Source organism: Jaculus jaculus, chromosome 1 (assembly GCF_020740685.1).
Source record: "Jaculus jaculus isolate mJacJac1 chromosome 1, mJacJac1.mat.Y.cur, whole genome shotgun sequence".
Classification (NCBI taxonomy): Eukaryota; Metazoa; Chordata; class Mammalia; order Rodentia; family Dipodidae; genus Jaculus; species Jaculus jaculus.
The window spans coordinates 311,527,462-311,543,950 of NC_059102.1; the positions used below are offsets into that span (position 1 = coordinate 311,527,462).

Here is a 16,489-nt window from a genome sequence, read left to right on the forward strand (position 1 = left end):
CAATGAGAAGAGTAACTTGTACAATGCATTTGCTAACCTTCAGAAAGTTTTTTTTTTTGGGTGGGGGGGAATGATTGGTTTTGCAGCCCAGGCTGTCCTCATACTTATAATCCTTTAATCCACCCACCTCAGTTTCCCAAGAGCGAGAGTTACAGATGTGTACTTTCATGCCTGGCTTGGAAAGCTTATATTTTAAAAAGGAACATTTAAGAACAGTTTTGGATTTAGAAGATGGTATATTTTTGGATAAGGGAATCATTTTAAATAATGGTTGTTGGGGCTGGAAAGATGGCGCAGCAGTTAAGGTACTTGCCTGTAAGGCCTAATGGCCCACATAAAGTACCCACAGAAAGCCAGATATACAAGGTGGTGCATGCATCTGGAGTTTGTTTGCAGTGGCTAGAGGCCCTGACATGTCCATTCTCTCTTTCTTTCCTTGCAAATAAATAAAATATTTTTTTAAAATGGTTGTTACTAGATACTTTGTAGTCATTAAAAACACTTCTAACACAATGGCACCTTTTCTTTCTTCTCATTCGTGATGGATTCATTCAACAACATGCTGCAAGCTCCTAATGTGTGTTTTCAACCCCATGTAGCCGTACAAGACACGATGACAATTATGCATGTCCTACGTATAAGGCAGGGGAACTTTGTTTGTGACAAAGTGGGTGGGAAGGAACAGTTGAGAAGAGAGGGGCAAAGGTGATTTGGGGTAGTAACTATGATTTGAGTAGAGGAATAGAATGGGGAAGGTTATGTTGGAATGAAGGGCATTTAAAGGCCACATTGAAGAGTACCCAGAGTTTACCTTGAGGATGGGAAGATGAAGGAAGGAGAAGTAGACTGAACCTAGAGAGGCCCTGAATGTGAACTCATACTGAGCTTCCTTGGGCCAGCCATGGAGACTACTGATAGTTTCTGAGCACAGAAGGACAATGACAGAATTCAGGGCATGTGTGCAAGAAAGGAGAGGTGAAGAAAGGGCCTAAAGACAGCCACAGGGACAGGCAGCTCTTGCACAAGCCTTTCTAATGAACTATTTCTAGAACTGGGATGGTGGCAGGGACAGTAGAAAGAAAGACTGTGATGGTTAAGCAATCTCTAAGTATGTCTGGGTTACAGAGAAGTGGAATCTTCTCCTGGCATTACCTAGAGCCACTTTAAATGTGTTGGGTACTGCCCGTTGTCATACGCGAATACGAAGTACATAAGGAGGTATAATTTAACATTTACAGTGGCTAAGGAAGGGGTCTTTAGACCTCTGTACCAATCTGAGGAGCATGCCTTTCTACTAGAAGAGTGTTCCAACTGCCCTCAACTGGAAATACCCACTGTGAAAATTGTTTACACAAAAGAAGAGAAAGGTCACATTATAAAGTTATCACTCTTAAAAAGAAAAAAAGTTATCACTTGTAATATTTCTTACTGTATTCATATGGAACAATTTGCGCTTTGCCAAGCCCTTTTCTACTTATTTTCTCATTGGCCCTAAAGCAGCCCTCGGGGTGTTAAGGGTGAGAATTGCTGGCCCTCTATTTTAGAGGGGAGATGGGATGTTTACCTATGGATGCAGAAGTTACCAAGTTACATCTCCTCACTCTTCTTAGAGGACCTTATCTGTGCATCTTACGGTATCTTGCTATGTGCTTAAAGGCAAGAGGTCTGTCCTCTGGGACTGAAATAGACACGAGTTGGATAAGACATGGGTGCTGCGGAAGCGCGGCCAGAGGAGCAGATAAACGCTGCCCAGAAAACGTCTTCCACCAAAAGAAACACAGTCCAGAGCCCAGCTGGGAATTCCATTGCTGCTTTGGGTTTAGGGATTGTTTATTTTTACGTCTTGGCTCAGACCTTTCATTCCTGTCCTTGTCTCTTCTTGTCTCTCCTCCCTTTCTCTCTTTCTCCTTGCTGGCAGCCGCAGCTCAGCTTCTAACGCCGCCATCTGAAAATACATCCCGCTCTAACGAGCTTAGCCTCCTGCAGGTGGCACAATTTAAAACCAAAGGAACCTATCATATCGTGACTGGCCTTTGATTCACTTTCCTTGTATACTAAAGACCCAGAAATGAAATAACCTCAATTTACTGGGGAAAAAAAGAAATTAGTGCAAAATGAGAGACTCTTTCAAGTGGTATTTTCAAGCCCAGTTTTTGTGGTGGGCTTATGTAATCAGACATAATTGTCTGCATATGTTTGGTTACACTATTCCAGAAATGATTCCCAGCCCACCAGTTGATGTCAGAAGAGTGAATACTGAGCCGCCTCCCCCCTTCCTGCACTGGAGTCTGGGTGCTGCTATTTTCTGTGGCGCCCAGTTAGGAAATATGCCAAGTAGAACTGTCACGCCCATTTCCAGCCAAGTCATATGAACTTTCTTCAGTTCTACTTCTCAGTGTCGTCATGGTTTTGTTCCTACCTTGTGTACTTGCCTCATGTTCCCCTCTTCCACTCACACATAGAACAAAGTTTCCTCTGGGGGAAAAAAAAATCTATCTTCATTTTTCTTTTAATGTGTGTGTGTCTGTTCATTTGTGTGAGTACAAGAATGTGTGGGCTACCATATATGTGTGGAGGTCAGAGGACAACTTCTGGGTGTCAGTTCTCACCAGCCATCTCATCTGAGGGTCTTTTGTGCACCACTCTGCTCAGCAGGCTAGCTGCTTCATGCACATCTGGAGGATTCTCTTGTCTTTTCCTCCCTTCTATCAGTAGGCATGCTGGTATTACAGAACGTGCTACATAGTGTCTAGCTGTTCCCATAGGTGCTGGGGATCCCAACTTAGGTTTCATGATAGTGCCAAGTCATCTCTTTAGCTCCTGAACAGTTCTCAAAAAATATTCAGGAGATGAATAAGTGTTCATGTCTCAATGCCACATGCACAGACATGGGGCTGCATCATTCACTCAGCGTCTACTCGAGACAGAGTATATGGACCCGCCATGATATCATGTGCTCTTCTGAGAGCAGGCTTCCCAGTAAACTGGCTGTTAATCCAGTGATAATTGCTAGAACTATTAACATGAGCACAAGATGAGAGGAAACATCTAGTCTGGAAATCCTTTCTAGAAAGTGATATGACTGTCCACGTATGTTTAACAGGTTGGTCAACATCTTTTCTCCCAAAGAGAGATCTCATAGCTGTAAAATACACTCAGAAATGATTCTGCCTGAAAAAGGTAGACTACAAAGAATTACTAACTCTAAGTGGCCTTAAAAGCCCCAAGAAAATCATAGTGGTAAACAATTCCCTGCTACCACATCTTTACGAAGGAGCTAGCCAAACCACGCTTCTGTTCTCCAGTGATGGGGATTTCTTGACTTCTGAAGACAGCCATGTCCTTTTTCGGAGAGCACCGACTAAGAGCCATAAGCGATAAATACAATAGTTTCTTGGAAACCTCTATTCAGAGAACTCATTCTAGTCCACTTAGACCATTCCAGATAAATCTAATCCTTCTCTTATAGAAGAGCGTGTTAGACTTTAACATACCACCCATATTCTTTGGTAAGAATTACTCCTTATCTGACGAACTAGTTGCTATTCTGATTTCTTCCTGACTGGCCACACTCAGGTAGGACTCGACTCGTACAGAGTTGAAGGGGTCATCACCTCCTTCCTTGCAAGCATTATGACTCAACTAGAATAGACTAAGATCCCATTAATAAACCATGCCTACCCTTGTTTTCCTTCTATCCCAAACACACACTAATCAACAAGACAGTGCCCACAAACAGAAGGACGAGCCCTCAGCCAACCACAGCTCTGCTTTCTTCCAAGCCAATCAGCCCACTGCAGCCTCCTGTGACCTCTAAAAGCCCGAAAATCACCTCTGATCTAAAGAATAGCCTCCTTTTCCAGGCTGCCCTTGTGTCCCAGCTTGCTGTCACCGCTGCTGAGATAGCAGACGATTGATCTGAGAAATCAAGTTGGATTGCTGTCCCAAATCTACACTCCGTTCTCCTTGTGTCTGTCTGATCGATTTCACTCTGTGCGACATAGCTTGTCGCTATGAATTTTCATGCTAGTCAGGAGCCGCCAGCGCACCCAAGAACAAGCAGAAGATGGTCAGAATCCTCCCCATCTCCAAACATACTCGGCCTCCGTGTCATTTTTCTTTTTAACCATCAATTGACAGATTGGAAAGGGGGTGCTAAGAGTATTATTTTTTCCAAGGCCACAGACCTGAATGCAATGGATTTTGGCCACTAGCTTTCTTCCTGAGGTCCCTTGGCCCCAGCTTCCAGTGACATTTTCTACCACTGTTGTACTAGGTGTCACCTGGTTAGCAGCTCCTCTCAGCTGAGTGCATGTGGCCGCAGGTGCCATGCAAACACTGATTGCGCCTGACAGCCCTAGACGCCAGCTGCCCACACGGAGCCTGCCCAATCGCCACGTTTTTTATATGGGGAGGATGCTGCCGATGGCAGGACCGATACAGAAACAAGAAACTAGGTGACCGTAAAGCTAAGACAAGTCCTACTAAGTGGCATTCTGGGCCCTATGGCTTTGAAATAATTGGTAGTGATAGAATAAAAACAAAGGGTGGGGGTGGGGCTTGTTTGCTTACACTGATGCCCTGCGGACTGTACATCTGACTGGCTGCGAGTCCGTCACTGTATCCTCCTGTCTGGCTGATAACATGGCGAAGGGTATCCACCTAGACAGAGGAATAATAACAGAGAGAGAATTAGTCAGAGACATGCAGGGGAAAGGAGGCAGATTATCATTGCTGGGGCATGCCAAATTAATGCAGTCATCCTAGAGATATGATTCTTCCTGGGAAAGAGTTCACCAGAAGGAGGCTGGGACTCCTCCTAATGCTAAATCCATTATCAGTCCTGAGTGTGGCAAGCAAGACAGTAAACGAGACAAAGAAAACTGGGACTCCCAACACTGACGCTGGTCTCACAGTGCTGCGTGACTTCTACAATGTGTGGCGACAGGGGGGGCTAGCAGGAAGAGGACGCAGACCTTTTCCCTTCTCCCCACTTGTCTTCCCTATAGGTCACTCCGTATGTCTTCTCCTACAAAAGTCAAGGTTCTGTTTAGGCCTGGGCAACCATGTCACACAGGGAGTAGAATGTGACCAGCTTTTGTGAAGATTTAGATGAGGGCCAGTTGTTTCCTCGTTGACTAAGTGACTTTTATAATACTTGGTTCCAGGTGGTGTTTCCTGAGCAAGGGGCTAAATCACCAGCCAGTTATCTATTCCAGGATGTACTGTTTTCTATTCCCCACATCAGGTAAGAAATTGGGTAGGCATGCCTCAGATCTTCCCTAGTGGTTAGGACCCAGAGCATCTGACATTAACCCTCACACATCACACTTCACGCTGTGACCAAGGATTGCTTCCTGAGGTGTGTGTCACGAAGGTAACGCATTCACTAAGGAACACTGAGGCTTACACACAACTGGATCTTTGCTGCGCAACGTGATCTTATCACTAGGAATTCAAGTCTGTTGACCTCAGAAGTGACTAAGAAGATGCCTGGCTTGGCATCTTTAAAAGATTAAAAAGCCTGAGATGCTGCTAACTCATCTGTCTGCTCATTACTTCCTTCCTTTCCGTAGTACTAAGTACTGAACACGGGAAACCAACACATGAGAGGGAGACTTTCAAGTGGAGACAACGGACTGAACTCCTCCCGTTTGCCTTGGCAAACAAGGAAGACGCTGGCTCCACTTGCCTGGGAGGCCTTGTTCACTCTGCCCTGCACTTCTGCTCCTCTTTTGCCCTCTTAGTGTGACTGACAAGCCAGAGCCAAATGCACTCACCAAGTATGGACAAGATTCCCCATGACAATGGTTGTCTTTGTTTTGTTTTGATTGAATTTGGCTATTGTCTGCCTGTCTATCCCTGTCCTTCTTCCTCTTTATTTCTGGAAAGGAGCAGGAAGCCAATACGACTGCAGCTCTCAGACTCTACTGTGTTCACCTGATGACATATTGGCTGGGTCCCTACCTGTGATTGCACGTTGGCTCCAACCTGGGCCCCTTGGTAAGAATCCCCATTGAGTGACTGCACGCTCATGAACAAATCTCCAGAGTTTGACATGTTAAAAGAACTGGAAGAACCTGGAAAGGAAAGAGTGAGGCACCTGAATCACAGAAAGGAAAAGGCTCAACCCCGCAACTAACAGCCAAGAGGAGATGACATGCAAAGCAACCCCTCAAATCAAATGTAAAATGAAAATAACATCCAGCGTCTGGTTAGTAGCATGAAGAACAGGGCAGGCAGTAAAGGGTGCATATTCTTGGTGTCATGTGAAGTGACCCTTCCTTCAAGCTGTCAATAGTACTGTTTTCTCTTAGAAATGTTAAGCGGAGAAAGGAAATCTGTATTCTACTAGCTGAGTGCATTTAAGATCTTTCTTTCATTCCTCTAAAGTTTTAAGAGTTGGCCAGGACGTCAGTAAGACGGAGAATGTGGGCTGATCAATAGTATCTCTGACACCGTGAGGGAGTACCAGGACCATTCGTCGAGATTCTAAATATGCTATCCCTGGGCCCTGGACATAGAGGCGGTGTCATTGACTAGAGCTGGCTGGTGGGGTCTGGGCCTATTGATCATCCTCGTCCCGAGAAAGAAGGCAAAGTGCCTTGCCTGGGTGGCTAACAATCCAGGGAGATCCAAAGATTGCATGATTCTGTGAGAATGAGTTGCCCTTCCTGCCAGCTGCCAGGGGGAGGAGGATAAAGCAGAATACTTGGCCAAGCATTGTCAAGCATGCATGAAGTATGAGATGCTCTGACAGTAACTGAAGTGGGAACCTCCAGGAGGGCAGTTACGCACCAGCTTTCACCTGGTAGGGATGGAGGCTCCATCCAGAGGGTTAGCCTCAGTTCCACCCCGATACCTCCCAGTTTCCACAGGCTCCACTGGGCTGAACCTAACCCAAGCTCACCCTGAACACCAGGGCTTATCCAGCTTGCTAGAGCTGTGAAGTCATCTTGTAGCTCAGCGCAGAGGAAAGGAAGCTCAACGTGCAAGGTTTGGTTAAAACGTGGTGTTAGCCTGGCAAAGGAGAGACCTCGGGGACCCAGGTCAGTGGCACTCTGTGACTTCTAACCCTAGATTTCTTCAACTGTGCTCCTGCCCTCACATTCTGAGACAGCCACCATCAGTGTGGAATTGTCCAACATTGATTCATGCCTCCGCTCTGATGTTTTCTTTCTCTCCTCCCCAGATGGGGATCTGAGCTCTGCTAGGAGCTCCTCTGCCCGCAAGGCGAGCTTAAGCAGAGGAGGTGCCTTCCTCGGCCCCACAGAAGGACCACATAACAAGCGATGAGCTCCCTGCCCTGCTCACTGTGTAACTGTCCACTGCTACATCCCACTCAAGAGCCCTTGAGAGGAACCAGGTGATTTACAAACGTGGGGACAATCCCAAGTCAAGAGCTGTTGCTATTTTCTTTAGTTCTGTGGAGTTTGTATTCACATGCTAGCTCACTATATTTCTTTACAAAATGATCTCCCCTGTAGCTCCAAACATCAACCAATGAAGGGTGTCTCATCTGGCACTTGTTTTCCTGTCTAGCATATCTGAACGGAATGAAGACACACAGGACCCCAGCAAAGCATGCATAAGATCTAACCAGGCATGGCTTTTATCCAGTCAGTGACACAAAGGCGTTAGCCTGTAACCCTGTAACCTCCCTCCAGTAATATGGCACATTACCTTTGAACCCATGTTACTAACTTACAGGTGAAGTATGTGTCATGGATCCCCCTGTTGTGTTGATATACAATACTAAGGCTTTACTATACAAATTCTATTTCTTTCAGATCTAGTTAATCATCACACACACACACACACATCATCCAAGTGACAAAGCCACTGTAGTATGTGTCAAATTCAGATCTCATCATGACCAACAATCCAAATTATAATCATTTTCAAAATATTTTTTATTTATCTATTTATTTGACAAGAAAGAGGGAGAGAGAAAGAATGGGCTTGCCAGAGCCTCCAGCCACAGAAAACGAATTCCAGACGCATGTACCCCTTGTGCATCTATCTGGCTAATGTGGGTCCTTGGGAATCGAACCTGTGTTCTTTGGCTTTGCAGGCAAATGCCTTAACCACTAAGCCATCCCTCTAGCCCCAAATTATAATCATTTTTATGTCACCAGATTTCCCTTGTCTCCAACAGTGTTGAGGTTACAACCTAAGTGTTTAATTTCTCTCCCACTCTCATCCTCCATAGAACAATCACAGATGCTGTATGAGTGGCTGGTGGTGTATTGGCAACCAGCACACAAACTGAGCAATGGGAGAAACCCCTGAAGGGTTACACTGATGCCAGTGACACGGCATGCATGAAGCCATACACGCATGGAATGTGCCATTTACAAGATATACACTGCAATTGACATAGATGATTTCAAAAATATATGTGCATAGATGAATTGTAAATATGTCTGGCTGCCTAATGTACACAGAGATAAATATGCGCATATAAATATACTTCATGTACAAATGCATTTGTATCAGAACAGTAATTGCAGCAAGAGTCCCTAGTGCTCTTGGCTATGCTGGTTCAGCATTTCATTGTCCTGTACACCCATGTACAACACTGTCATGGCTTCTGAGTCTCTGATAAGTATCTAGCAGCAGCGACTGAGAGATCACGTGCCACAAAACCATGATAAAGCAAACAGAAGTCCACAATACACCTCAAAAAGAAAGGAAGCTGGGTTCTTCACTCAGTACCAGAAACTGAAAAAAAAAAAATTACAGAATGGATAGACTACTGAGAAGTACATTCTTCCTAGACAGAATGTGAATTCTCTTGAAGACATCCCAGGATTCTCAGAGAGCGGCTGCAGAGTTACCCACTTGGCTGAGGCCCCAGGTCCCCTTACCTGCAGGCTGCTGTGGAGTTATCAGCAGTGACTAGAAACACATTTCAAGATGTGCCTGTCAGCTGAAAGGTTCTGAATGTGGCTTAGGAATGAAAGCAAGTGTCACACAGATACATGGGCATGTACAGAGTTATATCTCTAGTTAACTAGACAGAAAAAAATAAAGGACCACCCATGAATCTAATGCATTTGCTTGGGCAAACACTGTGATGGGAAATGTGTTAACACCTGTTTTCACAAGGCAAGTCCCTGATGATTAGGTTTTTCACTCTGAAGGATCCTTAGGAATCTTGAGTTTGTTCAGAACAAAAAGAAACAACAAAAAATAAATACAATAAAAACGTAACTTCATCAGCCAAGCAATAATCATAATAATGTAATAAAATCTAAGCCTAGAGCAGGGTTTCTCAACCTCGGCTCTGCTGGCATGTTAGTTCGGCAAGATACGGCTTTGTTGGGGGCAGCACCGAATTCACTGTGGCATGGTTACTGCACTTTTGCTCCTATGAACTTGTGCTCGTAACACCTTCCTTACAAAATGCTGACAACCGGAAGCGTCCCTACAAACTGCCGAATGTGTGTGAGGGGCACATTCATCCTTAGTGGGGAGGAATGACCTAGAACAAAGACAGAAGGTGTTTTCTCTTAAGAAGCTCCAAATGTTCTTTTAAAATATTTCTGTTTCTGTATTTGAGAGAGAGAGGAAAAGAGAGAGGATAGGTACACCAGGGCTACTTGCTGCTGCATATGAACTCCAGACATGTTCAGCTTTGTACATCTGGTTCTATGTGGGTACTGGGGCATTGAACCCAGGCTTGCAGGCTTTGCAAGCAAGCACCTTTAACCACAAACTCATCTCTCCAGCCCAAGAAACCCAAAATGTTTTAAAGTACTATTTCCCATTGAGGAGTTTTATGAATTAGCTGAATGGCAAGGATTACCTCAATTCCTATGTTTAAAAATGCAAGCCTGATTCAACTTAATTTTCCTGCCATCTTGAGACACAAAACACAGATCCTTCGAATTAGATGTGAGCTTAGTTATGTCTTATTCTTGCTGCCAAGATGTGGCGAGAGGTGGGGGTGGGGGGATGAATCCAGTTTTTCTTCTTATCTTACCAAACACTAGAAATTGAGTGCTCATTATTTCAGGTCTCCCCAGTGAATTATGGGCCAGTAGTTTTTTATAATTGCATCGTGTTCCCCATTTTTGCCATCTTTTCATTACAACTTTATTTTCTGTCCTCCCTTCTATTCATTCCCTCTCTCTGCTCAACTCTGCTAATAGAAATTAGGAAACACACTAAATGTCTCTATATGCTTGTTAATCCCCCCACAGGACCTAGTCCTAAGTGATTTTGGTGAAGTGTTGTCATGAAAAAGGAGGCAAAGTATATTCAATGCATGCATTTATTTAGAAAGTGGCCTAGCTAAAGGTCCTGGAGTATTTCTCTCTTCACAAAAGCTTGGGGAGGGGAGAGGATTTTCTTGTAGAGTCTTCCACAGAGATGTGTGTTTACACTAAGTAAAGCTTCTGGAAACAAATATCTGTTTCAATGTTGGAGATATAAAATGCTCCTAGGTTTCAGGATCCTGAACTCCAAAATCTACCAAAATATATTTTCACAACCTCTTATTTAAAAAAAATCAATTACTTTATTTATCATTTCTGAATTACCGGAGAGCCACTACGCAATGTAATAAACACTACATGTAAAAGTTTTGGTATTTATCTCTCCATCTGTGCAATTATTTATACTGTTAAAAGTTGAAGAAAATATAGAAAAGGCCATGCATAACTTGTTCTTGTTAAGGGGTTTATCTTCTATAATTCTATGCTCATGCAATTTATACTAGGGATTTTTTTTTTTTGTCTCTGATTTAGAAAAAAAAAGGCATTGAGCCAGGCGTGGTGGTGCACGCCTTTAATCCCAGCATTTGGGAGGCAGAGGTAGGAGGATCGCCATGAGTGCAAGGCCATCCTGAGATAAGAGTTAATTCCAGGTCAGCCTGGACCAGAGTGAGACCCCCACCTCGAAAAACCAAAAAAAAAAAAAAAAAAAAAAAGAAAAAGAAAGAAAAAGGCACTATACAGAAATTTCTTTGCATATTCTTATATTCTTTCCAAAAACTTAGGTACAAGTGAAAGACTTAGCTCAAATTTTCCATAATAATTTACTTTGTGCTCAGAATAGTCATATGAAGTTTACATCACCAGAAAAATTCCTGAGAAATCTGTACATTCCATAACAGCCAACATAATTCGTGAACAACAGAGTAGGGGCTTAAAATGCTTACTTTTCTCTTTTAAAGGGTCTTAGGAAAGAAAAATAGTTATGGATTTAGTAATGAAGGGAGCCTGCAGGGCCCTTGTAAGGACTAGTCATAAATCACTCTAAGCCATCTGTGATGTAGATGTATCAGGAACACAGGAAAACTCATTTTGATATCTGTTTTGCATTATGATAACCTTTGCAGGAGTGTTGAGTACATTTTTGCTAATACTGACAGAACTGTACTTCTTCCAAAGAGACAAGTGAAAATGCCTGCCTAGCAGTACAGTTCAACTTATATTTCTGGGTCTGAAAAGCTTCATAACTGACCAGATGGGGGAGGAAAGAACTCTGCTTAATGACCCTGTCGGCAGGGATTCTGGTCAGTTACATCAAGATGAGGAAAGAAGAAAATAAAAACAGCCAAATGAAAACCTTAGAAAACAGATATGTACCTTAAATAACCGAATCTGCAGGGCTAGAAAAAATAAAACCCGATCAAAGTCTACAGTGTCCATGTTTACAAAACCCAGGGCTCTCTGTGTTCATGCTTATTTCCATTGAAACAAAAGAAGACCATCATAGTGACTTGGAAAGACTTATACTAATAAATCCATACAAGCAGCAGTTCAAAGAAGATAACTGTGTGTGGAGCCCTACATGTCTCTAGTTAAAATGTCAACATGAGGGGACCTAAGTACAAGAAGATGTATTTTAGTTAAAGAACCAGCTGTGGGGTCAAAGATGCCATGCAATCTCTAAGAAGTACCAGAAACTAGATGTTTAATCATATTACGATTAAGTGTATTTAGATTTGTCATTTGGAATTACATTGTTCATATCATTTTTCCTAAATATGTACTACATATTCAAAAAAGATCATGTTTATTAAGAGAAAGTAGGTTATCAAAGTTATTTTTAAAATATTTTTATTTATTTGAGTGACAGAGAAAAAGGGAGAGAGAAAGAGAAAGAGAGTGTATTGGCATGCCAGGACCTCTAGCTACTGCAAATGAACTCTGGATGCATGTGCCACCTTGTGCACCTAGCTTATGTGGGTACTGGAGAATTGAACATGGGTCCTTAGTCTTCACAGACAAGTGCCTTAAGCACTAAGCCATCTTTCCAGTCCTCAAACTTATTTAGGGAGGGAATGTTTGTTTTTCTTTTATATCCTCTCAGAAAAAAAAATACCATCATGGCTTTCAAACAAATAATAAGTTTGTATTTTATATATTACTGAATTTTTTTTACACCACGGAAAAATCAGAAACGATGGTATGAGGAATACCTGAAATATATTACATTAGCCTAAACTCTGAAATTAGTGTCACTTAGCACAAAGTCACTAAAGTAAAGCCCGAAACCACATCATGCAATGGAAGAAAACTGGAATTGGAATGATCTGGCAATTTTCTTGGTTGCTTACATAAAGAAAACCAATAAGCAGAGGTAGGAGGATTGCTGTGAGTTTGAGGCCACCCTGAGACTCCATAGTGAATTCCAGGTCAGCCTGGGCTAGATTGAGACCCTACCTCGAAAAGCCAAAAACAAAACCAAACAAAAAAACATCAATAAAGTAAAACAGCACAGAATAAGAACAATTAGCACTATGTAGAAAACATTGTAGCTTGGCTTTGCAGAGCAGAATGTACTAGTGAGATATTTTTGCTAAAACGTGAACATTCCTCACAGAATGCTTGCCAGTGACTGTCCCAGACATGATGTGGTAGGACAGCAAAATAAACAAGGATGAACATTTATAATGAAAAACCACAGACATCAGAAATCTCTCTACTTATGACATCTAATTTATTAATTGGAATCTTCGCTGTTTGAGTTCTCATCAAAACCAAACTATGTGCTTCTGGTTCAAGTTAAATAGATGCATTAATGCAAACCTCTGGAGAATCTCATCTTATGAACACATTCTTCTTTGAATATGAAAAGAAAAACCACACCATGTCCCTGATAACAAAAAGATTATTAGATACATGAACCAGCCAATCAAAAACCTTAAAAATTAAAATAAAGCTCCAATGTAGGACAAACAAATAGGAAAATACAACTGGAGAACAATTCCCGCCCCCCTCAAATCAATGAAGAAACTAACCCGCTGAGTTGGGAGTGGAGGGTGAGTTAGCTTGGCTTCCATGGGCTGACACATTGGTGGCAGTGACAGCCGTTTTGGCAGCATAAATATTGGCTTCCTCTTGAAATTTACCTATGTTCTTCTTGTACCGGATTCGCTTATTTCCAAACCAGTTTGATACCTAGAACGGTGTGAGAGAAGATGAGTAAGTCACTATTTCTTCCATGAGTTACAATGTTGGTGCTAACCCTGACTTTGCACAATAAAAACACAGACATTTACAAATCAACACAAATCTATATCAACATACGGATGCTTTCATGCACAGATTAATTTCAAACTTTTAGAAGTTAAATAACTTTAATATGGACTCTGGTTCTTAGTCACATGGTGCTATGGACCTTGGGAACAATACAACTCAATCCAATCAATTTCATGAGCATCTCATGCCAAGCTTAGTGTTATCAACCTCACAAAAAAACTGAAACATGCAACTAATTATTCCTTAAAATTCTAGTCTTTAAATGCTAAAGCCCATGAACACAATAAGCCTAATTTACTTTCATTTGTTAATTTATTTCTTGCATGTGACACAGAGCAGCTGTCCTGGCTTGATTTGGTACTTCTCCCTTATACTGTCAGACAGGAGTGGAGACACAAATCCAAGTCTACCCCCTCAAGTCCTGCCTTGGGGAGGAACATTTAATATCCCATATTCCAGATGTGATTTTGAACTGCAATGCTGTGGCTTTTATATAATTACAAAATAAACTATGAATTTGGTGAGGGAAGGGCAAATTGATCACACATGTAACATACCTCATATATAATTCACATTCAAACTCCCCAACAATGGTAGATAGGCCTGTGTGGTTTATACCATGGCAGAAATGCCAAGCCTTTGTTACACAAATTAAACTGTACCATAGCGATATTAGTAAACAAGAGAGAAAAATTCAATAACAAAATGCTTTATTTATTGTAAATGCAGAAAAACGGAGTTACAGTGGAGGAGGAAGGGCACTTCTGGGTACATTTCAGTACCATAACACATCAAACATCACTTTGAAATTCAAATTTTCCTTGATAAAACTTTCACTGTTCATACGAATCAATCATAATTATCATTGCTGTTAGATTTATACGTGGAATAGAGAGGTTCAAAGGTAGGGAAAATTTTTTAGGGTATATTAAAAAAAAAAAGAAGGGAAAGTATAAGTTAGTTTAGGGGCATTTTCAAGGAGAAATGGGAATAATAATGATTGAGGTTGAATATAGGGGAAAAACAGGAAGGAAGAGGGTAGAGTATGGATGTGTCCATGGGGGATATGGTAGGTCAGCTTGGATATCTCCCACAGTGTCCAATCGGTGATAACATATGTCTTAAAAAACATACAGAATACCTGTTCTCACTACTTAATTACCCAGGTGTCATAGACTAAGGGCCTAATGTTTATCAAGCACTATGGATATACATAGATGAGATCATATGAGTCAGGTAATGCAGAAAGAACAGTAGATTTTGCAGAGAGTGTTTGCTTCATACCTTAAACATTTTGTTGGAGAGCCTAAAGACAGAGCCATGGGGAGTAAGATACATGGAAAGTCCATGTGAATATGTGAGTGGAAGCACATTTGTAGTTGTGAGTACAGAGCGGTGCTTTTCAGAGATGAGTGTCTGTTTAAGGGCGGGCTGGTGAGGAGCACTGGCGTGGCTCTTTGGGGATGGAGGGAGAAGACAGCCATTATGTTTGTGAGCGTATTTTTGTTTCAGATTATGGGAGGAACCAACAGCTTTTTAATAGATTTCAAAAGAAAATTCGCAACTACAAAAGGGTGTTTAATGAGCACTGACAATAGTACGTGCTGATGAGAAATAAGGGAAGAACAAAGAGTGTTAAGTTGTCAGAGCTTTAAGGAGACTGCAGGGGTGGCTGAAGAGAAGGGAGAAAAACTCCGGGAATGGTGCCATGGAAACCGAGGAAGTTTGGATGGATCCTTGGAGTAGAATTTTTAAAAGGAAGAATGGCTACTAGGGCCTCACCCCCCCCAAAAAAATATTGTAAAATAGTATAACCCCCTAGATTTGGGAAGCAGCAGCAGCTTGAATATAAATACGTGGTATTATCCAGCCAGTCATCATTGGTAGGTGAGACAACTAAGGGTCCCCAAAATAAGATTGAATCTACCAGATCCAATAGCTGGCCCACGTCAAAACAACTCAGAGTTCTCTGAGCTTGTATCATAATGTTTCCCATTAGGTCTTGCTTGACCCTGGAGTACTCCTTGGTTTTCTGTGTGTGGGATGTGATGGGGAGGGAAGAATTGATTAGCTTTGATGTGGTAGAGGAAAGAGAAAGGTGACATAGCACATAAACAGTCATTTTTGTGAACAAATTATTTGCAACTTAAGTTACCAGGATCAAGGAGGTAAAATTTGCTGCAGTGGGCCAGCAATTTTCTTTATATCAGCTGGGGACTGATTAGTGACAGACGGGTTCTTTCTCTTTTATGGAAGAATCTGAAATTTCACACTGATGACTTGGGATTCAGCTCACAGAGTGGTCTAATTCTACTTTAGAAGCACAGGGTCCTGTGCTGAAGTCCACTGATTGGTGACGTAGTGGTATGATGTGGTTCAGGTCAGAAACCATTCCTCAAATGTGTAGCAAATAGCAAAGGAGCCTCATTTCCTCCCTCTCTCCCTCTGTTCTTTTTCTTCTTGGTGGACAAGGAGTCTAAATTTAGACAAGGATGGTTCCAGCCCTAGAAAAATGTGCTAAGCTACTAGAATATGACTTCTTATGCTCTGATTCCTTGAACTGTGAGCACTGTAAGTGTGGTGGTTTGATTCAGGTGCCCCCATAACTTAGGTGTTCTGAGTGCTAAGTTCCCAGCTGATGGAGATTTGGGAATTGATGGCTCCTGGAGGGAGTGTATTGTTGGGAGCATGCTTATGGGTGTTATAGCCAGTTTCCCCTTGCCAGTGTTTGGCACACTCTCCTGTTGCAATTGTCCAACTTATGTTGGCCAGGGGGTGATGTCCACCCTATGCCCATGCCATCATTTCCCCTGCTATCATGGAGCTTCCCCTCGAGCCAGTAAGCCAAAATAAACCTCTTTTTTTCCCCCACAAGCTGCTCTTGGTTGGGTGATTTCTACCAGCAATGTGAACCTGACTGCAACAGTAAGTGACCTTGAACTACTTCAAAGCACCCACAAAAAGTCTGCTCAAAGGGGTTATACTCATTCTGC

The 16,489-nt window shown here is 42.3% G+C and overlaps 1 protein-coding gene across 7 annotated transcripts in view; it reads right to left on the reverse strand.

Moving 5' to 3' along the window:
• Positions 1-16,489, reverse strand: part of Pbx1 (PBX homeobox 1) — a 333,904-nt gene that overhangs the window by 63,880 nt on the left and 253,535 nt on the right. For 4 of the 7 annotated variants that reach the window (XM_045146629.1, XM_045146630.1, XM_045146628.1 and 1 more), the window contains 3 exons: positions 13,256-13,415; positions 5,968-6,080; positions 4,573-4,662 (listed from right to left, as the gene is read on the reverse strand). In XM_045146629.1, coding sequence (XP_045002564.1) covers positions 4,573-4,662; positions 5,968-6,080; positions 13,256-13,415 — 363 coding nt within the window. The remainder of the gene's footprint in view (positions 1-4,572; positions 4,663-5,967; positions 6,081-13,255; positions 13,416-16,489) is intronic. The other 3 variants (XM_045146632.1, XM_004651954.3, XR_006636460.1) reach the window with 1 other exon arrangement.